This window comes from Indicator indicator, chromosome 7, assembly GCF_027791375.1.
Source record: "Indicator indicator isolate 239-I01 chromosome 7, UM_Iind_1.1, whole genome shotgun sequence".
In the NCBI taxonomy this organism is placed as follows: Eukaryota; Metazoa; Chordata; class Aves; order Piciformes; family Indicatoridae; genus Indicator; species Indicator indicator.
This window is the reverse complement of record NC_072016.1, coordinates 36,476,458-36,504,284: the sequence shown is the minus strand read 5'-3', so window position 1 is coordinate 36,504,284 and position 27,827 is coordinate 36,476,458. Positions and strand designations below refer to the sequence as shown.

The following is a 27,827-nucleotide window of genomic DNA, read 5'->3' as shown; positions in this document are numbered from 1 at the left end:
GTTAATAACATGGATTTACTTAAGGAACCCATCCAAATGCCCTCAGAGATCAGGGAACAGGCAGTCTGCCTGGCCCCAGGAGCTTTCTTTACAGCCAGCAGCAGCAGCAAAGCATCTCCACCGAGCCCCTCAGGGACGTGGCTCTGAGAGGCAAGGAAGAGACAACCAAATCCCTTCTTTCCATTTGGGGATGTTTCTACAGCAGCTTTCCCTTTGGCCTTCAAGTGATGGATTGCAGGGCAAACATAGCAGCGCCGCCGCCGTCCCACTCCGCTCCCTCCTTAGATATGCAAACGCCTCTGTTGACATTTCCTTTGAGGGCACCAAAAAAAAAAAAAAAAGAAAAGAAAAAAATGGCTTCTTTTCCCCCTGCTAATAAAGCAATGAAAACAAGAACAGCTGAGTTGTAAATTTGTTCATACTCCATTAATTATGGGCATGTGCCTGTGTTTGCGTTCAGGCAGGCTGGCTGCAGTGCGGCAGGGGGAAGCGCAGCCCTACGGAGTTGACTCAAGGGAGTTGATGGTTTTGTTTGGAGACAAGGATTGTGGGGTCACTTCAGAATCATAGAATCATTGTTAGGATTGGAAGGGACCTCAAGGATCAGCCAGTTCCAACCACCCCTGTCACATGCAGGGGCACCTCATGCTAGATCGGGTTGCCTAGAGCCACATCCGGCCTGGCTGCAAAAACCTCCAGGGATGAGGCTTCCACCACCTCCCTGGGCAACCTCTTCCTGTGTCTCACCATCCTCTTGGTGAAGAACATCTTCCTAACATCCAGTCTGAATCTACTCATTTCTAGTTTTGCTCCATTCCCCCCCAGTCCTATCACTCCCTGACACTCTAAAACATCCCTTCCCAGTTTTCTTGTAGCCCCCTTCAGATACTAGAAGGCCACAAGAAGGTCTCCTCAGAGTCTTCTCTTCTCCAATCTGAACAACTCCAACTCTTCCAGCCTGTCTTCATAGGAGAGGAGCTCCAGCCCTGTGATCTTCCTTATGATTCCTCTCTGGACACGTTCCAGCACATCCAGATCCTTCTTGTAACAGGGGCTCTAGAACTGGATGCAGTACTCCAGGTGGGGTCTCACCAGAGTGGACTTTGCTGGTTTTCATTGGGGTTTGGGGACTCCATCTTTTCATTGCTGATACAAGCAGGGAGATTGAGAGCACACTTGGCAAGTTTGCAGATGGGCTTGTAGTGATAGTTCAGGAGGCAACGATTTGAAAGTGGAGAAAGATGGATTTTAGGGTGGTCATCAGGAGGAAGTTCTTTACAATGAAAGTGGTAAAATACAAGAAGAGGTTGCCCAGGGAGGTGGTTGAGGCCCCATCCCTGGAGATAGTCAAGATCAGACATGATGTGGCCCTGGGCAGCCTGATCTAGATGGAGGTGTCCCTGCTGACTGCAGTGGGGTTGGACAAGATGACCCTTGAGAGTCCCTTCCCATCTGTGAATCTGTGGCTCTTGGCTTCATCTGGACCTTTCTGCTAAACTATAAGAAACAAGTCTGTCCCACGCCTCCTGGTGGCTGAGCTGGCATCTGCAGAAGCTCCTGCCTGTGGGCATTTCCCCACTCTCAACATCTGTCCAACCCTCTGTCTCCTTAAAGGTTCCAATTAAAATCTCTGCAGCTCACTTAATTCTGCAGATGGATGCTGGTGGCCAGCACGAGCATCTCTCATCACCTGGGGTGCTTTGTTTGAGGAACACGGGGAGAAGAGAAGCAGCTGAATCTGGGAAGCCAGGGGTAGATGAAACTGGTGTGGTGACCCTTGCTGAAGGTCATGGTGAGAGGAAATTTTTGCCTTTGGTTCCTGAGGGACTGCTGAGTGGAAATCTCTGTGGTGGAGGACTGTATGCTTTTGCCTGCCCAGCCAGAGATTGTGACACTGTGAGGAGGCAACGTTCTGGCTTTGCCAATGCTGCTTCTGCTCTTCTTCCTTCCTCTTCCTCCTTGAGCCCAATAGCTGTGCTTACCACATTCACATCATCCTGGACAAGAGAAGGCTCCAGGGAGACCTTCTGGTGGCCTTTCATTACTCATAGAGGTCAGTCAGAAAGCTGGGGACAGACTTTTGAGCAGGGCCTGTTGTGGCAGGACAAGGGGAGGTGTTTTAAACTAGAGGAGGGAGAAGGTTTCAACTAGAGAGAAGTAAGAAATGTTTGACACTGAGGGTGGTGAGAGCCTGGCCCAGATTGCCCAGAGGGTTGGTAGATAAGCCATTCCTAGAACCATTTCAGGTCAGGCTGAGGCTCTGAGCAACCTGCTCTAGTTGTCCCTGCTGACTACAGGAGGCTGGACTGGCTGACCTTTAAAGGTCCCTTCTAACCCATTCTGTGATTCCTTGACCTTGTTCAAATCCTCCTCCTCTGGGCAGGGGATGAGCATGGGTGAATGGGTCTGGTGGTGTGCTCCCCATTCCCTACAGACACTTCCCTGGCACAAACCTACTGCACAGTCAAACTCAGCCTGCTTGGTATTTCAGCTAGAGGACACGTTCTCCTGGCCATGCCCTCCACACCACCAGCTACCTTTTGGGGTGGCTCAGCAGAGTTTTGCATCCAGCACGACGAGCGGTGAGCCCTGACCTACCCCTAAAAGCAGGTGATTAGACTTTTTCCATGCCATGCATTGTCCTTGGGCAGGTTTTCCTAAGCAGATGGCCCTCAGTGCGAGGTGCAGTGCCTTGGCAGGGTGCCACAGGAGCTCTTGGCCGCAGTGGCTGTAACATGTGTCTGCTCTGCCTCCCCAGGGTACCACTGTGAGGATGATAACAGCGATCGACCAGGACAAGGGCCGGCCACGGGGCATTGGCTACACCATCGTCTCGGGTAAGTCACTGGGGGATGTGCTGGGGGGCCCAGCAAGGGGGGAGGAGCTGGCCCTACAGTGTTGCTTTGTACACCTCGTGCCTGGGAAATCACATTTGACTGTTCCTCCTCAACTGTGCTGCTTGCTGTTTGGATTCAGTGTCTCTAACGACCGCAGCCTACTGCTACAGTTGACAGATTTTTATCCCGCTGGAAAGCTTCCTTTGTTTTGGGCAATGTGGAAGTGCATTGCTCCTGGCATCTCTCTTTCCTCTCCCTTTCTGTTACTCCTAACCAATCTGACAACACCTCCTAGGAAAACCTGCATTCCTAACACTGAGCCACAAGCAGTTCTGCTTCATGTAACACCAGAGACCTGCAAAGAGCAGGGCATAAACTCTTGCTGGAAAGAGTAGTGGTTATTGTTTAGGTAGAGAATTGGATTGATTACAGGCTGAACAGCTCCTGGTGGCTTCTGTGGTGTTTCCCAAAAGCCTCTGTGCCAAAGATTGGCCTCCCAAAGCACTGCAGGGACTTTGCAAGGTGGGAGGCAGTGGGCTAGACCCGTCAATGCTGGGCTTGAGAATGGAGCTTAATTAGAGCAGTGGAGGGTTTCTGCCTTCTGACAGGCATGTGGATAATCCTGCCTTTGTGGACTGGCTCTGAAGCCTGAGGAGCCCTTTGCAGTGTGTGTGGGTAGCTTGCTGAAACTACTGTCACTGGGCACTGCTTAGCTTCTTTGGTACTGTAGTTAGAATCATAGAATTGTTAGGGTTCAAGGATCATCTACTTCCAACCCCCCTGCCTTGGGCAGGGACACCTCACACTAGAGGGGGAACTCTCTTAGGGGGGAAGGCTGCCAGGTGAATTTTGATGGTCTGTGAGGGAAAAATTGTTACTTCAGGTACATAGAATCATAGATTGGGTTGGAAGGAACCTTTAAAAGTCATCCAGTCCAACCCCCCCTGCAGTCAGCAGGGACATCTCCAACTGGAGCAAGTCGCTCACAGACCCAAACAGCTTGACCTGCAATCCTTACAGGGATAGAGATTCTACCACCTCTTTGGGCAACCTGGACCAGTGTCTCACCACCCTCAGTGTAAAACATTTTTAACTTCTCTCCAGCCTGAATCTCTCTTTTAGTTTCAAACCATCATCTCTTGTCCTGTCACAACAGGTCCTGCTCAAAAGTCTGTCCCCAGCTTTCTAATCTTCCCCTTTAAGAACTGAAAGGCTACCAGAAGGTCCACTTGGAGCCTTCTCTTCTCTGAGCTGAACAATCCTAAGCTTGGCCTCCCAGCAGAAGGCTTCCAGCCCTCCCATCATTGCTGTGGCCTCCTCTGGCCCTGCTCCAACAGGTCCATGTCTCTTCTGTGCTGAGAACGCCAGAGCTGGACCCCTCACTGCGGGTGGGGTCTTAATGGGGTGGAGCAGAGGGTCAGAATCCTCTCCCTTGACCTTCTGGCCACAAGATGCCAAGAGAATCAGTTTTCAACAAATGTCTATCTGAGCTGCCTGGTGCTGAACTCTACTCGCTGTGCTTTTGGTTTTGGAGAGACCCTCCTTGTAGCCCTACAAGCCCAAATCTTTTTTTTGTCAGCCTCTTCTAACAGCAGAAAAGACAGGAGCAGGGCAGTCCAGGTCGGTGTTTCCAGATAAAACATAGCTGTGTTTTTGGAAAGGTCAATTTGGTTGAGGTCTCTGGAGACATTCAAGGACAGACCTGATGTGCCCCTAGGCAGCCTGATCTAGTTGGAGATGTTCTTGCTCAGTGCAGGGGAGTTAGACAAGATGATCTTTGAGGGTCCCTTCCAAGCCAATGCAGTCTGTGAATCTGTGAATTTTGGGGGCAGGAGCTGTCTCACTGAAGATGTCTTGAGGTTGTTGAGCCTCTGCCATCCCCAAGGCAGACTTTGCTGCCCACTGGGTGGGCTTGTGCCTCAGGAACAGATAGACTAACTCAGGTTAACCCAGGAGCGAGGGATCACCCTGGTGGATCTAGGTCATGACTCTCCTTCTGGCCTTGCTTTTGGTGGGGATGATCTTCACAGCACGAAAGAGCAGCAGTGCCTCCTCTTCTCTATGTGCACATGCTTTGAGCTACACATGTGGAAATGATTTTTCCAGTGTCTCTTTCTGAGAGCCCAACCATTTCAAATGGTCTTTTAATCCACCTCTAGGGTCAAGGTGTTTTCACCCTGACTTTCAAGTCTGCTGATCCTGACTGCAAGTACCCAGCTCAGCCTGTCTTTGAAGATGGAAGGATTATTTATTTCTCTAATTCTTTCTGCAATTTATTCTAACGTTCCCCCGGCATGCATTAAGTGAGAGGTTCCCTCACGTTGCTTGTACCAACTGACCAAAGTGCAGCAAGGACTTTCTTTGGGCTGATGCAGGCCCTGAAGGCTGGACTTGAACTCTCAAACTGATTCTGCAGAGGTTGCTGAACCCCTCTGTGAGGATGGTAAAAGCCTTCATCTTACAGAAACCTCATGCAGCTCAAAGCCTGAAGACAGTCAGGAGCTGGGGAATGACCCTTGTCTGGTCCATACACCACCCTCCTTTGGGCATCTATTGAAGGCCGTAGACCCTACTTCTGACTCAGTATGGGTGATGCTGTAGGAATCTAATTTTCCCTGCTCAACACCAGTGCAGTACAAACAGCTCTAGGTTTCCAAGTGTTTGGGGGTTTTTTTGATGGCTTAAATCCACAGAAAGAACCACAGAGGGTTAATTTGCTAAAGGTACCCATGTAGGAATGGTCACATCAGGACTTCTGCTCATCTCACTGTCAGGGCTGCTCTTGAAACTTAGAATCATAGAATAGAGTCATAGAATGGTCCAGGCCAGAAGAGACCTCCAAAGATCATCCAGTTTGACCTACCCGCAGTCAGCAGGGACATCCCCAACTAAATCAGGTTGCCCAGAGCCCTGTCAAGGCTCATCTTGAATATCTTCAGGGAAGAGGTCTCAACCACCTCCCTGAACAACCTGTTCCAGTGTTCCACCACCCTCATAGTGCAGAACTTCTTCCTGACATCCAATCTAAATCTGCCCTTCTCTAGTTTGAAGCCATTGCCCCTCATCTTGTAAACAGTCTCTCCCCATCCTTCCTGTAGCCCCCTTCAGGTACTGGCAGGTTGCTATTAGGTCTCCCTGGATCCTCTTCTCCAGGCTGGACAACCCCAGCTCCCTCAGCCTGTCCTCATAGCAGAGGTGCTCCAAGCCCATGATCATTTTTGTGGTCATCCTCTGGACCCTTTCCATCAGGTCCATGTCCTTCTTATGTTGAGGGCTCCAGACCTGTACACAGTACTCCAGGTGAGGTCTCCCCAGAGAACGTTCATGCAGGCTCTTATTTTCCTGTCTGTCTTTGGTTTTCCTGTGAAAAGGCCATGAGCTCCCTTTGCCAGGGTAGCTCTCAGCATGGCTGGGCAGAGGAATGGTTGGAAGGGAGCCAGGCAATGCTGCAGGATCCTGGTGGCAGCAGGGTGTGTGGAGTGACAGGCAGATCACTGCAAACAGGCTGGCGCCTGCTTGCCTATGCCAGGAGCTTAATCTCTGCCCCTGGTTCCGCGTGGCGGGGGGCAGCTCTCCTATCGGAGAATCAGGCAGAAGACATCAAAGAGTGATTAAACTGCTTTGCATTATTTATGTTTCTTTGCCCAAACATGAGAATTGCAGAGTGTTTTCATAACTGGCTGGGAGACTTTCTCCTGTTGGCAGGAGCGTCTCGCAGAGCGGTGGTGCTGGGAGGGAGCAGCCTGTGTGCAGACCAAGGGACAACTGCAGGCACCCACTGGTACCTCCTGCTCCCTCCTCACCCTGCCTTTGGTTTCCAAAAGCCTCCCAGCTAGACTTCAGAATCACAGAATGGTAACAGTTAGAAAGAACCTCTGAGGATGATCTAGTCCAACCTTCCCTGCTAAAGCAAGGTCACCTGCAGCAGCTTGCCCAGGTTCACAATGTCTAACTGGGTTTGGAATCTCTCCAGAGAAGGAGACTCCACAACCTCTCTGGGCAGCCTGCTCCAGGGCTCCACCACCTTCACACCATAATCATTTTTCTTCCTGTTCAGATGGAACCTCCTGGGTTCCAGTTTTTGCCTGTTGCCCCTTGTTCTGTCTCTGGGCACCACTGACAAGAGTCTGGCCCCATTCTCTTGCCTCCTGCCGTTGAACTATTGATGAGCATTGATCAGATCCCCTCTCAGGCTGCTCTGCTCCAGGTCTCTCAGTCTTTCCTCCTCACAGAGATGCTCCAGTTGCCAGAGTTTTCCATTCAGCTCCATTCAGCTGCTTGACTGTGGCCAAGGGCAAAGCAAATATGTTCATAGGACAAACCTTTTTTTTTTATTTGTGAAGTCAGCAAGTGCCTCCTCTCCTCTGCTCAAGGTACTGTCTGATACTATACTTTCCATCATTTGCCTCTTGCTTTTGGAAGAAGATGTTGTCTCCTGATCTCTGAGAGTCCAGACACAGGAACCAGCAGCTAGCACACCTCCAAAACCCTGCTCACCCGAGGCAAGCGATGCTTTTTTGGCAGGCAGGCAGGGAAAGCCTAATTAATTTGTCATTATCCTCAATCATGATGGTAAAGGTCAGCGAGCAGATTTTTGTGCCTGAGCTGGTAAATTTTTATGGCAATTTTGCAAAAAGAAATGGCCCAACATATGGAAATGGGGGAAGCAAATTAAATTAGAAACCGAGCGTAAGCAAAAGTGAAAATGGCCGGTGGAGGTGGCACTTACACCTGGCTCTCCAGCTCCCTGCCACCAGAGGAGGTGGTGGTGGTGGTGGTGGTGATGTTGAACCCATTTCACAGCAGGGATGGGTGATGCAGGCACTAGTACAAGTTAGGAGCTGCCCTGCTGGAAAGCAGCTCCACAGAGAAAGACCTTGGAGTCCTAGTGGGCAGCAAGTTCTGCATGGGACAGCAATGTGCCCTTGTGGCCAAGAGAGCCAATGGGATCCTGGGTGCATTGAGAGGAGTGTGGCCAGCAGGGCTAGGAAGGTTCTTCTCCCTCTCTACTCTGCCCTGGTGAGGCCACAGCTGGAATATTGTGTCCAGTTTGGGGCTCCCCAGTTCAAGAGAGACAGAGACCTGATGGAGAAAGTGCAAGAGAGCCAGAAGGATGCTTAGGGGACTTGAGCATCTCCCCTGTGAAGAGAAACTGAGAGCCCTGGGGGCTGTTTAGTCTTGAGAAGACTGAGAGGGAATCTGATCAATATCTACCAATAGCTGAGAGGTGGGTGTCAAGTGGAGAGGGCCAGGCTCTTTTTGGTGGTGCACACTGGTAAGACAAGAAACAAGAGGTTCAAACTTGAACAGAGAAGGTTTCATCTCAGCATGAGGAGAAACTTCTTTACTGTGAGGGTGATAGAGCACTGGAACAGGCTGCCCAGGGAGGTTGTGGAGTCTCCTTCTCTGGAGACTTTCAAAACCCACCTGGCTGCATTCCATGTGGACTACCCTGGGTGATCCTGCCTTGGCAGGGGGTTTGGACTGGATGACTTCTGGAGGTCCCTTCCAACTTCTACTGTACTGTGATGCCCCTCCCCACCTCTCCCCAGTTTTGGGGCACAGGGTTTGTCTGTGGCTGGTCTGATTTCCCCTTCTGGGGTTGAAAAGGCAGCAACAATGGAGCTGCAAAGCAGCCTAGGTGTTTATCGTCCCTTCTCTATCAATAGCTTAAATCATTGGTGTGATTTGGAGGAGGGGTAGAAAAATGAGTTTGGAATTGCTGGTGGCCTGTTCAGCCCCATCCCTCGGGTAGCTGTGCCTCAGGATATACTGCAGCAGCTCTTATTTATACAGCTATCTCCTGCACAAGGTCCTCCTGTGACAGGAAAACAATAAAACTAAAAGATTAACCATAACCACATAAAATAAGACTTAAGTTCTAACTTTACGCCCCCAGCTTACAAAGCTGTTAAGCCTGAAATGACAGAGGAGCCCTGATCTAGCTGTGTCATGGCTTTGGCTGCTTGTCCTGCCTGCACTGGGAATCATTTCCATGTCCTATAGGGAAAAGCCATTCCATTTCTCCTTCTTCCTTCGAACCTAAGTGTTGTAGCCCCAGGGAAACATTGAACTTTGTCACCCTACGCTTCCCAGGGAGTGAGGTCAAAAGAAATCCACAGAATCACACAGAAGAAGTCAGGTTGGAAAAGAGCCTCAGGATCACCAAGTCCAACCCAGAACCCTACTCTACAAGGCTCACCCCTAAACCATTTCCCCAGGCACAACATCCAAACCACCTTCAAACACATCCAGGCTTGGTGACTCCACCACCTCCCTGGGCAGCACATTCCAATGCCTGACCACTCTAGCTATGAAAAAATTCTTCCTAATATCCAGTCTAAACCTACCCTGTTGCAGCTTGAGGCCATTCCCTCTTGTTCTACCACTAATTACCTGTGAGAAGAGACCAGCACCAACCTCTCTACAAAGTCTTTTCAGGTAAGAGAGCAATGAGATCTCCCTTCAGTCTTCTCTTTTCCAAACTAACCATCCCCAGCTCCCTCAGTCACTCTTCATCAGATTTATTCTCCAGGCCCTTCCTCAGCTTCCTTGCCCTCCTCTGCACTCCACACTGAGACCTTTGCAATTCAAGCTCTTTGTGCCAACAGGCTGGGTTCAGTTTTGGGCTCCTCCCTCCAAGAAAGGCATTGAGGTGGTGCAGCATGTCCAAAGAAGGGCAATGAAGCTGGTGAAGGATCTGGAGTACAAGTCTGGTGAGGTGCAGCCTTGAGCAGCAACAAGCTGCTGAGCAAATTAAACAGGGGATGGTTCATTCAGTAGCCCTGGGTCTAGTTTGGGCAGGGCAAGGTGTTCAAAAATGCAGCTGGAAAGAATGGTCCTACCTGGAGCCTTTGGCAGAGAGCACCCAAGTAGACCTGAGGTTGACCCCTAGGGTTTTGGAGTTGGGCATAGAAAGGATCTGAGACCAGCCTCATTCCAAACGAGAAAAAGAGATATTGGCAGCATGTGGAATTGGAGCTGCCTCAGAAATGGTTGGTACTGAAGCACAGCTCCTCCTGGCACCCTGACTGCCAGTGCTGGGCTGGATGTTCAAAGGGAAGGGTCTTCTCTACCCACCATGTAACTGATGCCACATGGAGTATGTGGATTGCACTGATAACACAACAGGGAGCTCTGGCTGTCCAGGAACCTTGGATGTGATGACAAACTGGCCATATGGCAAAGATTTTGGGATGGCACCAGACAAGGAGGAGGTAACACCTGCTGAGAAGGTCCCACCATACAACGTGCTGCCAGCTAACCAGAAGCAACGTGCCCTGTTCACTGAGGGGTCCTGTTGCTTTGTGGGAAAATACTGAAGGTGGAAGGCTGCTGTGTGGGGTCCTACACAAGGGGTTGCAGAAGCTGCTGAGAGAGAAGGTGAATCAAGGCAGCTTGCAGCCATCCAACTGGCTTTAGATATTGCTGAGCAAGAAAGGTGGCCAGTGGTGGAAAGGTGGCTCTGCCTCTGTACAGTCTCATGGATGGTGGCAAATGCTTTGGAGGCAACAGCAATGGAACAAATGGAGCACATTTCCTACAGGGAGCATCTGAGGGAGCTGGGGTTGTTCAGTCTGGAGAAGAGGAGGCTGAGGGGAGACCTCATTGCTCTCTACAGCCACCTGAAGGGAGACTGGAATGAGGAGGGGGCAGCCTCTTCTCCTTAGTGTTGTGCTACAGGACCAGTGGAAATGGTTTCAAGCTGTGCCAGAGGAGATTCAGGCTGGATGTTAGGAAATATTTCTTCAGAGAGGGTTCTCAAACCTTGGAATGGTCTGCCCAGGGCAGTGGTGGAGTCACTGTCCTTGGAGGTGTTCAAGCAGCCTGTGGACCTGGCACTTAGGGATGTGGTTTAGTGTTGACCCTGCAGTGTTGTTCTCCCTGATTGTTGTTATCTCTTGATGTTGTTCTGTTGAACTCTCCTTATCACAACCCACTGGATTTTGCCTTTTTCTCCTGATTTTTTTTTCCCATCCCACCAGGGGGAAGTGGTGAGGGAGCTGTGTGGGTGAACCATGACAGCTTGTGATGAGGAATGGCTGAGGGAGCTGGGCTTGTTTAGCCTATAGAAAAGGAGCCTGAGGGCAGATCTGACCTCTCTCTGCAACTCCTTGGAAGAGGTTGGTCTCTTCTTCCAAGTATCGAGGGACAGGACAAGAGGAAACATCATCTCTTTATATCAGGAGAGGTTTAGGTTGGACATGAGGAACAAATTTCTTCCCTGAAAGGATTGTCAAGCTCTGGACCAGGCTGCCCAATGCAGTGGTGGAGTCCCCATCCCTAGAGGCATTTCAAAGCCCTGCTGTGGTGCTGAGGGGCATGGTTTAGTGGTGACTTGGCAGTGCTGGGTTAATGTTTGAGCTGAATCACAGAATCATAGAATCAATCAGGGTTGGAAGGGATCACAAGGATCATCCAGTTCCAACCCCCCTGCCATGGGCAGGGACACCTCACACTAGATCAGGCTGCCCAGAGCCTCATCCAGCCTGGCCTTAAACACCTCCAGGGATGGGGCCTCAACCACCTCCCTGGGCAACCCATTCCAGGCTCTCACCACTCTCATAGTGAAGAACTTCTTCCTCACATCCAGCCTGAATCTCCCCACTTCCAGCTTTATTCCATTCCCCCTAGTCCTATCACTACCTGATAGCCTAAAAAGTCCCTCCCCAGCTTTCTTGGAGCCCCCTTCAGATACTGGAAGGCCACAAGAAGGTCACCTCAGAGCCTTCTCTTCTCCAGACTGAACAGCCCCAACTCTCTCAGTCTGTCCTCACAGGAGAGGAGCTCCAGCCCTCTGATCATCCTCGTGGCCCTTCTCTTACAGGTCTTTTCCAGTCTAAATGATTGGATCTTACAGGTCTTTTCCAATCTAAATGAATCCATGATTGTAAGATTCTATGAGAGGCTGGTAGGTGCCAGGATTCCCATCCCTCCCGTGTGTGTCTCTGCTGATTTTTCCCAGGCGAAAAGGAGGGTGCAGGAAACCTGTGGCTGGTGCCCTGCAAAAAAACCCTCCCTCTCCAGCTCCTCCAGCTGCTTTGACAGGTTGGAGATGCTCAGCCACTGAGGTCAGGACTCTGTTTGAAGGACGGATAATTAATCCAGCAAAGTAATCCGCAGTTCCTTTTCGGCAGATTTATGGAGATAGCCTCTGTAGCGGGGACTCTGCCTCATCATCTTTCATTTCCCAGGCAAAGCGAGTGACTTGGTGTATAACACGACCTGCTCTAGATAAGGCTTTTCATTTAGGGGAACTCTTTGCTCTAACAGAGATTGATTTCTTTTTTTTCCCCCCACTGGGAAGCTCAGGGCCCTGGCGCTCTGGGCAGGATCAGCCCTGCAGACGGCACTGTGCTGCCGCCGCGCATCGCCTGGGGCGTGGGGAATCCTTTGGCTCTTTAAGAGAAGGATTTTTCTTTTTCTTTTTTTTTCCTTACTGAATTAAATGGCAATTTATTTAATAGGCAGGAGGAGACTTTGGCCCTCGAGCTCTTGTTAGGAAAATGTGTTGTGTGATTGTGTTAAACTCTGGGTTTCAGTTATTTCCAGGACGCTCGGGAGACTTTGTGTCTCCCAGCAGGAAGATGTGAAGGTGACCTGTGAACCTGAATCAAAGGGTTAAATTAGGGTCCCAGAGCTCTGCAAGAGGTCTGAATGTCAATCTCTGCCTGCCTGACAGATTTCAGGAGCAGTGATGGATGGCCAAGGGGAGATTGCACAAGGGCGATCCATATGTCCTTCCCGGGCCTTGGAAAGTCCTGAAGGAGAGAGGAGAGGGGGTGTGGGGCTTTCAGTTGGTGAGCTGCTCCTCAGGGCTCTTCCTAAAGCCCTAAAGCAGGTTTTATTTTTCTCCAAGGGGGTTATTTTGGGAGACTGGTGCAGTTTTTGCCTAAGTGTTCTCTTCCTAAAGAGCTGCTGCAGTCCAAGGAAAGGGTGAACTAAAAATCATTATTTAGAATCATTGAATTGTTAGAGTTGGAAGGGACACCAAGGATCATCCAGTTCCAATCCCTCCTGCCATGGGCAGGGTCACCTCACACTAGATCAGATTGCTCAGAGCCACATCCAGCCTGGCCCTCAAAACCTCCAGGGATGAGGCTTCTACCACCTCCCTGGGCAACCTCTTCCAGCATCTTACCACCCTCACTGTAAAGAATTTCTTCCTAATGTCAAATCTAAATCTCCTCTCCTCTAGCTTGGATCCATTCTCCCCAGTTCTATCACTCCCTGACACCCTCAAAAGTCCCTCCCCAGCTTTCTTGTAACCCCCTTCAGATTCTGGAAAACCACAAGAAGGTCTCCTGGTAGCCTTCTCTTCTCCAGACTGAACAGCCTCAACTCTTTCAGTCTCTCCTCATAGCAGAGGAGCTCCAGCCCTCTAATCATCCTTGTGGCCCTTCTCTGGACACACTCCAGCATGTTCAGATCCCTCTTGTACTAGGGGCTCCAGAACTGGACACAGTACTCCAGGAGGGGTCTCACCAGAGCGGTGTCGAGGGGGAGAATCACCTCCCTTACCCTGCTGGCCACACTTCTCTTGCTGCAGCCCTGGCTCTGGTTGGCTTTCTGGGCTGCAAGTGCACACTTGGTGGCTCACGTTGAGCTTCTCATCCACCAGCAGCACCCCCAAGGCCTTTTCTTCAGGGCTGCTCTGAAGCCAGTCCCTGCCCAGCCTGTATTGGTGCTTTGGATTGCCCCTACCCAGATGAAGAACTTTGTACTTTCCACAGTGTAACAGAAGTGTGAGTTATAAAATCAAGAGGCAAGCGTGTCTGAAACAAATTGTTCTCCATCCTTCTTCTTGCTTTCCTTCTAGGGAATATAATATCATCTCTATGTGTGTTAAAACCAGCACAGCAGCTCTCATATGGCCTTAACAGAGCTGGAGTCCCCTGCTGCCTTTCTTTTGAATGTGCAGCTCAAACCCTTCAAGTAAGGTTAAGCAGTGAAAGAGGTCTCCCAGCCCTCAGCTGCTGACACCTCCCTTTGTATTTTGACCTGACTTATTAAAGAAGGCAAAGCAAAACACTTCCTTCAGCCCTTCAAAACAGACATCAGGGAGGATCCTTGGAGATAAATCTGCTAGTTTTAAAATTCCCCATGTTAGTTGGCCTATACCAATTTTTCACAGAATCACAGAATGTGAGGAGCTGGAAGGGACCTCGAAAGCTCATCCAGTCCAACTCCCCTGCCAGAGCAGGGTCACCTAGAGCAGATCACCCAGGAAAACATCCAGGTTGGCTTTGACTATCTCCAAAGAGGAGGGAGGGTCCACAACCCCCCTGGGCAGCCTGTTCCATTGTTCCATCACCCTCACAGGGAAAAAAAATTCCTCTTGTTTCCATGGAACTTCCTATGCCTCAACTTCCACCCATTGCCCCTTGTGCTGTCATTGGTCATCATCCAGCAGAGCCTGGCTCCATCTTGTTGGCATTCACCCTGCACATCATTACAAACATGAAAGAGGTCACCTCTCAGGCTCCTCTTCTCCCCAGCTCCCTCAGTCTCTCCTCATCCCACATCCGAATCACTCAGTGAACTACCAGGGAGTTAAAGTCCTCATAAATTCCACCTGCTGGGAGGGCCTTCCAGCATGATTTAAAGGCAGTCATCATAGCAGAACATTTCTGTAGGAGGACATGCTGATGGGTGGAACAGTGCCTCACACCGTGTTATTCATCAAAGGCTGTTTTTCCACCCTGCCAAAGCAAGGGGATGAGATGGCACAAAGAAGAGGTGGTGGTTGTGGCCACAGCCCTGCTTTTCTTGGCTTGGTTGCTCCCCATCTTCTTCCCTGCCACTAATGGAGCTTCATCATAGAATCATAGAATTGTCAGGTCTGGAAGGGACCTCAAGGATCATCTGGTTCCAACCCCCCTGCCATGGGCAGGGACACTTTCCACTCAATCAGGTTGCTCGGAGCCACATCCAACCTGGCTGCAAAAACTTCCAGGGATGGGGCTGCCACCACCTCCCTGGGCAACTTGTTCCATTGTCTCACCACCTTCAGTGGTGAAGAATTTCTTCCTAGCATCCAATCTGAATCTACCCACTTCTGGTTTTGCTCCATTCCCCCCAGTCCTATCACTCCCTGACATTCTAAAAAGTCCCTCCCCAGCTTTCTTGGAGCCCCCTTTAGATACAGGAAGGCCACAAGAAGGTCTCCTTGGAGCCTTCTCTTCTCCAGACTGAACAGCCCCAACTCTCTCAGTCTGTCTCCATAGGAGAGCAGCTCCAGCCCTCTGCTCATCCTCATGGCCCTTCTCTGGACACCTTCCAGCATGTCCAGATCTTCCTTGTAATCACATTGGCTCCCTAGCAATCCAAAAATCACTGGGAAGAGCTATGGTTGGGATAATGGTTTGCATGGCAGGTGGTCCCCCAGTGAACAGCCTTCAGTAATTAAAACTATACATCCATGTTTATGTGTAAATATGGAACAAAAAGGTATTTTTTTGCCTCACTTCTGGGGCTTCCTATCTAACTTCCTGGGATTTAATGTGTGTTCAAGATGTTGGCAGCCACTGGAGGAGCATAAACCTGTTCTGCCTCTGTTCCTGCTGGGGCTAGAGAAAACAGCTGGTTCTGAGATGGGTTTTAATGGAAGATTTTTTTGGAAGGTAGTGAGCCTGGAGATGTGGGGTTTATGTTAAAAGCTGATTCAGATTTGTTACTGGGCACATTACAGTGTACACCTTTCATGTTCTCCTGATGGCTCTGCATTGCTGTCTTGACTCATGATCCAGCTGTTGGTTGCTCTCCCATAGCAGGTTTTAGTGTTGGATTCATGGAAAAGAGGAAAAGCTGGGAGAAACAAAAAGCCAAGCCAGGTAGGACTGGTGATTTTTCTTCCCTCTGAGAGCATCTTAGATGATGTGGGGGAATAGAGGTTGTAGTCTAAGACTCAGCATCCTTTCATGTGATGAATTACCCTCAGAGCAGGAACCTTTAAACTCTTCAGGCTCCATTCTCCTCTCTGGCACCCGGCCCCAGCTCCTGGGGGCTTCAGGAGGGGGATTGCACCACGGGTGATAAATCTTCCCTTTTATTTTCTCCTACTGTATGTTGGGTTCTAAAAAAAGGGAACCGTGCAAGCAGTTAATCCCAGCTTCTTTTGTGGCTCTGTGAGAGATCAGAAATTCTGCTGCTTGTGTTAGAATGGGCAATTAACATCTTTTGGGAGAGCTACTAAAAATGCCTGTTTGCAAAGCAGGAGTGTGGCGGAGGAGTGCCGGCACGCAGCTCCGGCCTGGAATCGCTCGTCCCACACAGAGCTGCATCTTCCCTGGGAAGAGGATGCCCAGGGAGGTGGTTGAGGCCCCATCCCTGGAGATATTCAACGTGAGACTTGACAGGGCTCTGGGCAACCTGATCCTGGTTGAGGATGCCCCTGCTGTCTGCAAGAGGATTGGAGCAGATGACCTTAGGAGGTCCGGTCCAACGGAGACCATTCAGTGATCCTATGAGCAACCCAAAGACCATGGCAGGAGGAACAGGTGCTGTTTTCTAGAGCATCTTCATTTCACAAAGAGCAAAGAAATGAGGCTCTGTTTGTAATAACCCCTTTTCCTTTGGAAATGACTTGTTCCTTTTGTACTTGAACCTGGGGCAGTGTATGGGTGATCAGAGGGCTAGAGCTCCTCTCCTATGGAGACAGACTGAGAGAGTTGGGGTTGTTCAGTGTGGAGAGAAGCTTCTGAGGAGACCTTATTGTGGCCTTTCAGTATCTGAAGGGGGTTACAAGAAAGCTGGGGAGGGACTTTTGAGGGTGTTGGATAGTGATAGGACTGGGGGGGAATGGATTCAAGCTAGAGGAGGGGAGATTTGAGTTCATGTTAGGAAGAAGTTCTTCCCCATGAGGGTGGTGAGACACTGGATCAGGTTGCCCAGGGAGGTGGTGGAAGCCTCATCCCTGGATTTTTTTTAAGGCCAGGCTGGATGTGGCTCTGGACTACCTGATCTGGTGTGAGGTGTCCCTGCCCATGGCAGGGGGGTTGGAACTGCCTGATCCTTGAGGTCCCTTTCAGCCCTGACATATTCTGCGATCCGCCCTGGCCTGCTTCCCTGCAAATCACACCGGGGCAGAGACTCAAGGTGAAGAAGAGCAGCGAGGTGGTGACGCCAGCTGATGGACTATTTATCCAGTGATAACTGTGTCTGTTGCTGACTCCCTGAACCACATCCAGCAGCATCTATTTCGGTGCCGAAGGAGCCCTGACGGAGCACATTTTGATTCATAAATTAACCGGCACAAGGTGTGTGATGGGTTCCCCTTTCACATCTCATGAAAGTCATCCGCTCCAAGCTGAGTGGCTCAGCAAGCCCAGGGCCTTTGCAGGAGGTGGCTCCCTGCTCCAAGCAGCCCTTCTTCTGGAGGAAAATTCTCCTGTGTGGGGGAATCAGCTTCCTCTCACTGCCAGGGAGCTCTTCACTAGAGCTGAACATCTCTCCCTCCCGGGGATTTGAACGATGCTCAGAGGCCAGAGGGGTTGGGAGGAAGGAGGAGACTTCAATGTCTTTTTTTTTTTTCCTTTTTTTTTTTTTTCTCTCTTTTCTTTTCCTGGGTCTGAGCCAGCATTTTTAATGGCCTTTTTAAACCATGAGAGCATTGGCTGAGGGCAATTAAACATTATGGTCTGCAACTATAAAACCCCTCGTTACAGCAGTGTTTCTCCAGGTTGATGCCTGTGCCACCATCCGTTCCTCGCTGAGCCTGGACAAACACTCTGAATGGGCTACAGCAATCCAGCCCTGCCTCTCCAGACTGGGACAGACTGGAGAGATGAGCAAAGAGGAACCTCATGAGGTTCAAAAAGGATAAATGCAGAGTCCTGCAGTTAATAAACTGCAGCAGTGCAGGTTGGGAGGTGATCTGCTGGAGAGCAGCCCCAGGGAGAAGGACCTGGGAGTCCTGGTCGGTAAGAAGTTCTCCATGGGACAGCAATGTGCCCTTGTGGCCAAGAAGACCAATGGGATCCTGGGGTACATTCAGAGGAGTGTGGCCAGCAGATCCAGAGAGGTTCTCCTCCCCCTCTACTCTGCCCTGCTGAGACCTCACCTGGAATATTGCATCCAGTTCTGGGCTCCCCAGTTCAACAGGGACAGGGATCAACTGGAGAGACTCCAACAGAGAGCTAGCAGGATGATGAAGGGACTGTTGGAACACTGCTCTGTGAGGAGAGGCTGAGAGCTCTGGGGCTGTTTAGTCTGGAGAAGAGTAGACTGAGAGGGGATTTAATCAACATTTATAAATATCTGAGGGCTGGGGGTCAAGAGAGAGGGGACAGGCTCTGCTCAGCGGCACCTTGGGATAGGACAAGCAGCAGTTGATAGAAACTACAGCATAGGAGGTTCTACCTCAACATGAGGAGGAACTTCTTCACTGTGAGGCTCACAGAGCACTGGAACAGGCTGCCCAGAGAGGCTGTGGAGTTTCCTTCTCTGGAGACTTTCCAGACCCATCTGGATGCATTCCTGTGTGACCTGAGCTAGATTCTATGGTCCTGCTTTGGCAGGGGAGATTGGACTCCATGATCTCTGGAGGTCCCTTCCAACCCCTAACCTCCTGTGATCCTGTGAGCCCTGCCTTCTCAGTAGCCTGGCGAGCTATGGTGGATGTAGGGGCTGCTGCTGTCTGTGTATCCACACATGGACAGAGGGATTGGGAAGTTTTCCTTCTCCTTTTCCCTGTGTCATATCAAGAAGCTGGGCTTGTATGTCCCGAGCAAGCCTGCTCCTTGCTACTTGAAAGCAACACTCATATTCCTGTCCAAAAGTTCAGTCACAGATTTCATTGGGTTGGAATGGACCCTCAAAGGTCATCTTATCCAACTGCCCTGCAATCAGAAGGGACACTTCCAACTAGATTAGGCTGCCCAAGGCACATTCTTTTCTATTTCTCACCATTCATCTGTCTTTGGAGTATTTAAAAACATGGTCTGTATTGCTTTTCTTCTCCTTCCTTTTGCTTCTCAGCCTTTCCCCATTATTTAATTTCTGCCCCACCTCTGATTCCTACCCTGGGACTCCTTCCCAGCCCTTCCTGCCTTGCACTGTGTCCAGCTCCAAAGGTTGCAGTGGATGTTATCTCCTAGGGAGGTTCACATTTATTTTCTGTTCCTTGCCCTGCTTTTTTTAAGGCCATCTTTGCTTTCCCAGCACTTGAAAGCAGAGCTCCTCCTTTGCTGATGGAAGACCCATTTCTTCCTTGACTTTGCCTGCTCCATGCAATGGAGCTGGATTGTCTGGATCTCTGTGCACAAGCCACATTCTTTTCTGGATGGGGAAGGAGGTGGAGGACAAATTTCTATTTAGCAGAAACTACAGCGTGATCTTTGGCTCCCTTCTCCAACCAGAGGCAGGGACATTAAGTCCTTGGTATCCATCTAGAAATGTTGTGGTGGTTCAGATTGGACTTCAGGCTGGGCAGTAGATGGCTCAAAAGTCACATCCAGCCATCTGGTAACTTCTGGGTCAAGTGAGCCGTTTTGTTGCCTGCCTGGTGGAGAGCAGAAGTGTCTGTGTGCCATGAGTGCTAGTCATGAGAGAGCATGAGAGGGGGACACTGAGGAAAGGAAGCTTCAGGGGCACCTTCCCAAAAGTCACTCTGGTTCCTTGTCAAGTGTGGCCACGATTGTTCAGAGGGCAGATTTGGAGATGTAAAAGTCTGTGCTGTTCCATGTTCTCTGAGCAAAAAGTTGTCTGGGTTTGAAATCCCTGCAAAAGTTCTCCATCCCCTCTGTGTTCTCCATCACACATGGAGATAGGCAAACCATGGTTTGCTCTGTTGATGTGCCTGGTAGGCAGCACTGGCCACCAATCATGAAAACCATCAGCTGGAGCATTGGGGCAGCATCCACCTGCCTCTGAGACCACTGTGGGCAGCCAGCTGAGACCTTGCACCCAGTGCAACTAAGAGCAGGATGCAGCAAGCAATGGCAGAGCAGTGAAGCCATCAGCAGGTGTGGCCATCTGCACTATCAGCTGCAGGCTGAAGCTGTGCCTAACCCAGGTTTGACTTTTTTCCTGGGTCAGGAAGATGATGGAGAGATAACAGGAGACTCAGGCAGGGAGGGGAAATGATACAGCAGTGGGAAGTGCAGGACTGAGGGGAGAGAAAGTCAAAATTTGAGATTTTTTTTCCTCCACCTGTGGGGTTTTTTCTTCCTTTCCTTACTCTGAGCAAAGTGAAGATGATTAGAGAGATTTTTGCAAAGAAGTGCCTTGAGGGAATGTGTGTTTTTGTCAGTGTGAATTCTTCACTGGTCAGGGGAATAATGAAGAGGTGGTTGGAGGGGCAGTGTGGAGGAAATTATGAAAGACCTCTGAGGGATGAGTTTGGTGACACCTCTTTCCCTTTGGAAGTTAACTTGCAAAGGTAGCAATTCTCTGCTAGCAAAAAGACAGCTGGTAGGGCATTAGATGCATATCTGCCACCTGAGAGATGTTGAGGAGGCTGAGCTGGAGAAAAGCCTCTGATGTGCAGCCTGGGAGGGTATCTGAGTCCCTGATTTATTCACCCATCCTTCAAAAAAGGGCTGTGGTCAAACATGAAATGTGCAATCATTTATGGTACGTGGAGCTCAATGCTGTGTTCAGTCCTTTGTGTTAGATCATAGCCCTGTTGACCTGTTCTGGACCCCTCACTACAAGAAGGATATTGAGTTGCTGGAGCATGTCTAAAAAAGGGCAAGAAAGCTGGTGAAGGAGCTGTCTGCAGAACAGGTCTGGGGACAGCTGAGGGAACTGGGGTTGTTCAGCCTGGAGAACAGGAGGCTGAGGGGAGAACTTCTGGCTCTCTTCAACTTCCTGAAAGGAAGGTGTTGGTCTCTCCTCCTATGTAACGAGTGATAGGATAAGAGGAAATGACCTCAAGTTGTGCCAGGGCAGGTTTAGGTTGAAGATTAGGCAAAAAAGTCTTCCCCAAAGGGTTGTGAAGCCCTGGAACAGGCTGTCCAGAGAAGGGTGGAATCCCCATCCTGCAGGAATTTAATAACCATTGAGATGTGGTGCTCAGGGCCATGTCTTAGTGGTGGACTTGGTGCTGCTGACTTAACAGTTGAACTTGATTGTCTTAAAAGTCTCTTCCAACCAGGACCATTCTATGATTCTATTTCCTCTCAAATCTATTAGTTTTTGCCTTTATGGATTCCTGTTAGCAGAATGGTATTTTTGTAGTTAAAATGATATTTTATTACACTTCATACAAGGGGAAGTGTACCAAGATCTCCCTGATGGCTTTGCCATGGCAACATGGCATCCTGAAACATTCCAACACCTTGCAGCACCATTCAATACATCTCATGGAGAGTCTTTCAAAGGTGGTTTCAGAAGTTTTCTCAAGGGTTAGTCATGAATTACAGAACAAAGGTTGGAAGCTGAGACTTAAAGAGGGGAATTGACCAAGGCAGGAGACTGGGGATCTTCATGTGTGGCCTCAAGAGTTAGACTGAAAAAAAAGCAAAGCTGCTGCTAATATTTTAAGTAGCCATGCATCAGATCATTAAGCTGGCTAGCAGTCAATGAGCCATTGAAGATGAAGAGAGGAGCAAGGACAGAAATGGGAAGCATTTGGTCCAAGAGGAAGTTGTAAAGGCTCTGTATCACAGGGTTGGAAGGGACCCCAAGGATCATCTGGTCTAACCTTTCTAGGTAAGAGTATTGTTTGACTGAGATGGCCCAGCACCCTCTCAAGTTAAGTCTTGAAACTGTCCCATGAGTGGGAACTCACTGCTTCCCTTGGGAGGTGATTCCAAAGTTCAGCTGTTCTTATGGGGAAAAAATTTCTTCTGGAATCCAATTGGAATCTCCCTAGGAGTAACTTGCACCCATAATGAAATGGGTAAGAAAGGTGCTATGGCACTCAGGGCTCTGGGATGCAGAGGAGGTGCTGGCAGCCAGCAGCTCATGAAGGCTCCCAGGGCTGGGTGGGAGGCAGAGCCAGACCTGGAAGCTTTGTCCACCAGATGGAAGGCGCAGTCATGGTTAAACAGGGGATTGGAAGGGAGCAGGGTGGATGGTGAGTGATGGCGAAACAACTTGGTGTAGCAGCAGATCTGTCTTGCAGCTCCCTTCCAGGGAAATGACAAATGTTGTGTGTGTTTCCCCACTGCTGAGATGTACTGAGAAGACAGGAGGGGGTTTCTTTTCATTTGTGACTGGGATGAATACAGCCTACGCACAAGGGTTTCCTCGTTCCACTTTGGGGCTGGATCAGGGCCTTCGGCACACCCTGAGAGGATGAGGGGAGTGCTGTGGGTGGCCATATGCCTGTGCATAACCTCCTTGGTCATCACTAATTCAGCAGCCTCCTCTGGTATTGTGTCAGGCCAGCATCAGGTGTCCCAGGCTCCATGTACCAACTGCTTCTCTTTGTCTGTGTGACAGATTGAGCACTTGGGACTGTCACAGGGGCATTCCTGGTACCGCACGTTTGTCTTTCTAGCATCTGCTGGCTGGGAGACTCAAATGTTGTCTTAATCCTTTCTGGGTGTCTAATTCCAGGGGCAGTGGATAGGGTGTTTGATGGAGACAGCACAGCCACCCCTCACACCTTGTCTGGTTGCTTGCACCTAAGACCAAATTTGACTCAAGTAGAAGGAAACAAGACAGCTGTATGGGGTCAACACATGGCAAGAGCATGGAGATCTTTAGCTTCGAGGAGAGGAGACTGAGGGGGGACCTCACTCATGTTTATAAAGGTGTGAAGGGCATTGTCAGGAGGATGGAGCCAGGCTCTGTTCAGTGGTGTCCAACAACAGGACAAGGGGCAGTGTGTGCAAGCTGGAGCAGAGAAGGTTCCATGTGAACAGAAGGGAAAACTTTTTCACTGTGAGGGTGACAGAGCACTGGAAGAGGCTGCCCAGAGAGGTTGTGGAGTCTCCTTCACTGAAGACATTCAAAATCCACCTGGATGCTTTCCTGTGTGACCTACTCTAGCTGACCCTGCTCTGGCAGGGGGGTTGGACTAGATGGTCCCTTCCAACCCCTAACGTTCTGTGATTCTGTGATAAGTGCTGTAACAGGCTGCCCAGAGAGGTGGTGAAGTCTCCTCTGGGGAGCTCCCAAACCCACCTGGACTTATTCCTATGCAACCTGATCTAGCTGTACCTGCTTTAGCAGGGGTTTGGACTAGATGATCTTCAGAGGTCCCTTCCAACCCCTCCCATTCTATCATCCTGTGAAGTGCTTTGTGATACTTACTCAGGAACATTCCTGAGCTGCATGTGGCTTCTCTGTTATTAGAAAGATTTTTTTTTTTTCTTTCATTTAAACTGCCGAACCTCCTCTTGAAGGGGACTTTTATAATCTTCAGCACCCTCTGGCAAGAAGCTCCACTTGTTACACAAAAAATTAGTTGTGAGCTTGGTTTGTCTGCACTTTTCTCTAATTAACCTGGATTGATGTCCCTTAACTTTAAGAGCAAGGGTCCCAGTGCTCTCTGAGAGCAGGTGGTTGGGCAGAGGGGAGAACTCCATTTAGGCTCTGTGATTGCACATTTTAATAGCCTGAAGGCTTGGAAGCTCTTCAGCTGCCTGCAGCATGCCTCACTTTATCAGCTGTTGGAAGGCAGGCACTGTTTTGAAGGCACTGAGTTGGGGTGGAGTAGAGGAGCATATTTTAAAGCACATTGAGGTAATGTGCAAGGTTCATCCAGCCCAGTACAGCCTGTGCCTAGTTCTGTAAAACCTCTCTTTGAAGCACCAGGTCAGGTCGTGCATGGAGACTAGTGAGGGAAGAGCTTCATCCCCTCACACTTCCCTCTCTGGGTCTTTCCCAGAACTGTTTGGCATCAGCTTTGACATCATCTGAGCAACTGCCTGTGCTGAGGCTGGCTGTTTGTTTTGTTGTTTTTTTGTTTTTTTTCCTCAGGTAATACCAACAGCATCTTTGCACTGGACTACATCAGTGGAGCCTTAACCCTGAACGGGCCACTGGACCGGGAAAACCCTTTCTACAGCTCTGGATTCATCCTCACAGTCAAGGTGAGACCTCCTCCATCTGGGGGTGATTTATGGATAAGCAGGATGGGGAGGGCATCCTGCTTGTGGAGGAGCAAACCCTGGGACATGCTGCTCCTGTGGGCACTCAGAACTGTGATGGGCTGTTCCCCAGACAAGCCAAGAGAGAGATGTTTAGCACAGCCCCCCTCATATGGTGGCCCAAACTCTGTCTGCTTCTACACGGATGTATAAGGTCACTTTTGGTGCCCTGGGTGGTCTCCAACTTGATCTTCCTGTGTTTGCAATGCAGGTGCCCTGGGAGCGTAAACAGGACAATTCCTACATTCAGGCAACAGAATTGTGCCAATTTCCCACCTTTCTTCCCCCAAAATAGGCGTGTTCTGTACTGTGGTGGGCAGTGTTTGGACTAGAAGATGCACGGGTGTCCCTTCTCGCCCCTCTCAATCTGTGATTCAGTGTAAAGGGGGTGGGATTCCCAGTGGTGGTGGAGGGCCAAAGGATGTAGTAGGAAGTGGAAGACCAAAAGGAGATGGCAGGATGAAAATGGAAGGGAGACCCAAAGGAGGTGAGAGGTCCAAAGTTGTGGGAGGCTTAGAAGAGGAGGGAAGCTAAAGGAGGTGGGAGGATAAGAGAAGATGGGAGGCTAAAAGACAATTGGAGTCCAGAAGAAGTTTTGAGGCCAAAAGAGAGTGATAGGCCAAAAAAAAGGTGGTGGGAGGCCAAAAGGGAAGGATAGGTCCAAATGGATTGTAAAACCCAAAGGATATGGGAATCCCAAGGTGTTAGAAGACCCAAAGAGCTTGGGAGGCTTAAAAGAGGACGGAGAGTAGAGGAGGAAGGTGGAGGATAAGAGAAGATGGAAGGTCAAATGGCAGGTGGAGGCTAGAAAAAGTTTTGAGACCAAAAGGGAGTAACAGGCCAAAAAGGTTGTGGGTGGCCAAAAGGGAATGGTAGGTCCAAAGGAGACAGGAATCCCAGGGCATTAGTAGATCCAAAAAGGGTGGGATGCCCCAAGGGAGTGAGGGGATGAGATGAGGAGGAAAGGGAGTGGTAGGTCCAAAAAGGGGTTGGAGGTGTAAAGGAAGTGATAGGCTGAAGGCAGGTGGAATGCCAAATGAGATGGGTGGGCAGCCCAATGTGGATGGCAAGACACCTTTTCACCTCCCAATCTCTTTGGGCATCATTTTTATCCCTAGCTTCCAAACTCTTTCTGTCATTCCACACTATTTTGGCCTCCACTTTTATCCTCATGGCTCCCTGGAATGGAGCAGGTTGCCACGTGAGCTTCGGGAAAGCCTGGCAGAAGCCCCAAATCCCACTGGAAAACAGCAGGACCCCTGACCAACCCCTTCCCAGAGCCTGCAGGGGGCTCTGCTAACATCAAGCAGGTCCTGGTGCATCTTCCAGGTTTTCCCCAATTGTGTCTTCCCTTCCAAAAACCAGGAATGTCTTTGTCATGTCAGCAGGCAGTGTTGTATTACAGGGCACTGACTGTATCTGGCTGGGGGACGGGGAGGGAGTGATGCTGAAAGTTGCCACGTCAAGAAAAAGCACTGGAGCGTGGTCTTCCAACCCCACCAGCCCCACCTGAGAGCAGCTCCCCAGCTCTGCTCACAGCCCTGTAATTAAAATCAATACCAAGCTGGGCAGCTGGTTGGAAACACATTTAGAAGTATAGATTCTGCCTGGCCAGGCAGGGTGGGGAGAAATCGGCACTGGAGGAAGGGTCATTGATTGGGAGGGCAGGAGCCAGCACATCACCATCTCATTTTGGGAAGTACAATACTTTGCATGAAGGGGTCAAAGGGACAAGAAATAACCCCCCCCTGCTCCTGAGCACAGGTCATACCGTGGGGCTTTATGCAGGGGGGAAGGGATCTGCATCTGTCCCTGGTGTGTCTAGGTTTGGGCTTTTCTAGTTTCAATCCAGTAGAAACCAAGAGAGAGAGAGGATTGTCTGGTTTTTAATGGGGACAAAAATATCTGTTTAATCTTGGAAAGGTTTGGGAACCTGAAAACTTGCCCATTTTCCTGCCTGCATGCTAATGGACTTTTAACTATAGTCTGTTGAGCCAACAGATTTTTAGTTCCTCTCCCCACAAACTTAGCTTTTTTTCTCTCTCCCCCCTTCCCCCCCTTACAAATGCCAACTCTGCGTGTCCCACATCCCCAGGACCCAAAATGTTCTCTGCTGCTCTCCTCCTGGAGCACAGAGTGAAAATACAGCTGGATTTGCTCCTTGTTCAGATCAGCCTGTTCTGCTGTTGTGTGCAGAAGCAGTGAATAGCAATGAGCCGTGGTGGGTCGCGTTAGCGTCGCTTTCCCCTGCCCACAGCAAAGCAAAGATTATCCAGAGGACAAGAGGAGGGACTCTGCTTCAAGACATAAAAAAGCTGCTTCACGAGTCTTGCTTCTCTGGCAGTAAAATCTGCACTTTCTGCTTTTGGGAGAGCAAAATTAAAGTCTTTCTCGAGACAGAGGTGTGATACGGAGTCATGACTCAGCTCTGTATTTAGACACTTGTTACCAAACCTATTTTAAGGTCTAAATCTTGTTTTCCTCTCTTGCCTTAGGTTGTGGGGTTTTGTTTGTGGGTTTTTTTGGGTCCTTTCAGTAGTACTATGGTGGTTAGCTCCTGGTTGCACCTCAGGAGGTGGCAGAGGAGATAAAAAAAAAAAGTGTTCTTTACTCCATCGTGGAGTACTTATTTTGAGGACTGTCCCCCATGTCTTGCAAGGAAATATTTTGGTTTAAATGCTTGTGGCAGGGAAATGGCCTACCACAGCTCCCCAGAGTGACTCAGAGTCCTGGCAAGCTATTGCATGTCAAGGGCTAGGGAGAACTTGGCAACAGCCATCCCAAGGGAAATGTTAAACATCCAGGACAGTGTGCAAGAGTGCTGTGTGTCTGAAGCATGGGTGATGGAAGAGTTAGGTCAACATAGAATCATAGAAAGATTTGGATGGGAAGGGAGATGAAAGGTCATTTAGTTCTAATCTCCCTGCCGTGGGCAGGGACACCTTCCACTGGACCAGGCTGATCGAAGTCTCATCCAGCCCAGCTTTGCATATTCCCAGGGAGGGAGCATTTATAACCTCCCTGGGCAATGCATTCCAGTGTCTCATCACCCTCACTTCTTCCTTACATCTAGTCTAAATCTGCAATCTTTCAGTTTAAAGCCATTCCCTCATGTTCTATCAATGCATACCCTTGTAAAACGTCCCTCTCCACCTTTCTTATCTTTAAGTCCAGTGGAGGGGGCCAGACTCTTTTTTGTGGTTCACACTGATAAGACAAGGAACAATGGGTTCAAACTTGAACACAGAAAGTTTCACCTCAACATGAGGAGAAATTTCTTTCCAGTGAGGGTGCAAGAGCCCTGGAACAGGCTGCCCAGAGAGGTTGCGGAGCCTCCTTCTCTGCAGAGATTCCAAACCCACCTGGATGCATTCCTGTGTGGACTACCCTAAGTGATCCTGCTCTGGCAAGGGGGTTGGCCCTGATGATCTCTTGAGGTTCCTTCCAACCTCTGATATACTGTGATACTGTAAGGCCACAGTAAAGTCTCCCTGGAGCTTCTCTTCTCCAGGCTGAACAACCCCAAGTCTCTCAGCCTGGCCTCGTAGGAGAGGTGCTCCAGCCCTCTGATCATCATCAGTGTTGTGTCAGCAGTGTGGAAAGCTGCTCAAGGTGTAGGGGCAATGGCAGAACCCACTGAGCATCCTTCTTTGGCCAAGGACATATGTCATTCTGGAAGGTTTCCAGAGAAGGGCCACCAGGATCATCAGAGTGCTGGAGCACCTCTCCTATAAGGACACACTGAAAGAGTGGGGGCTGTTCAGTCTGGAGAAGAGAAGGCTCCAAGGTTACCTTATTGTGGCCTTCTAGTATCTGAAGGGGGCATACAAGAAAGCTGGGGAGGGACTTTTTAGGATATCAGGTAGTGACAGGACTTGGTGGAATGGAATAAAGCTGGAAGTGGGGAGATTCAGGTTGGACGTGAGGAAGAAGTTCTTCACCATGA

General features: G+C 49.8%; 1 protein-coding gene across 1 annotated transcript in view; it reads left to right on the top strand.

The window, feature by feature from the left end:
• The window catches only part of CDH23 (cadherin related 23), a 314,789-nt gene that overhangs the window by 157,805 nt on the left and 129,157 nt on the right, over positions 1 to 27,827 (top strand). Inside the window, exons 8-9 of the mRNA XM_054382408.1 lie at positions 2,759 to 2,837; positions 23,712 to 23,824. Of these exons, the coding sequence (XP_054238383.1) occupies positions 2,759 to 2,837; positions 23,712 to 23,824 (192 nt within the window). The remainder of the gene's footprint in view (positions 1 to 2,758; positions 2,838 to 23,711; positions 23,825 to 27,827) is intronic.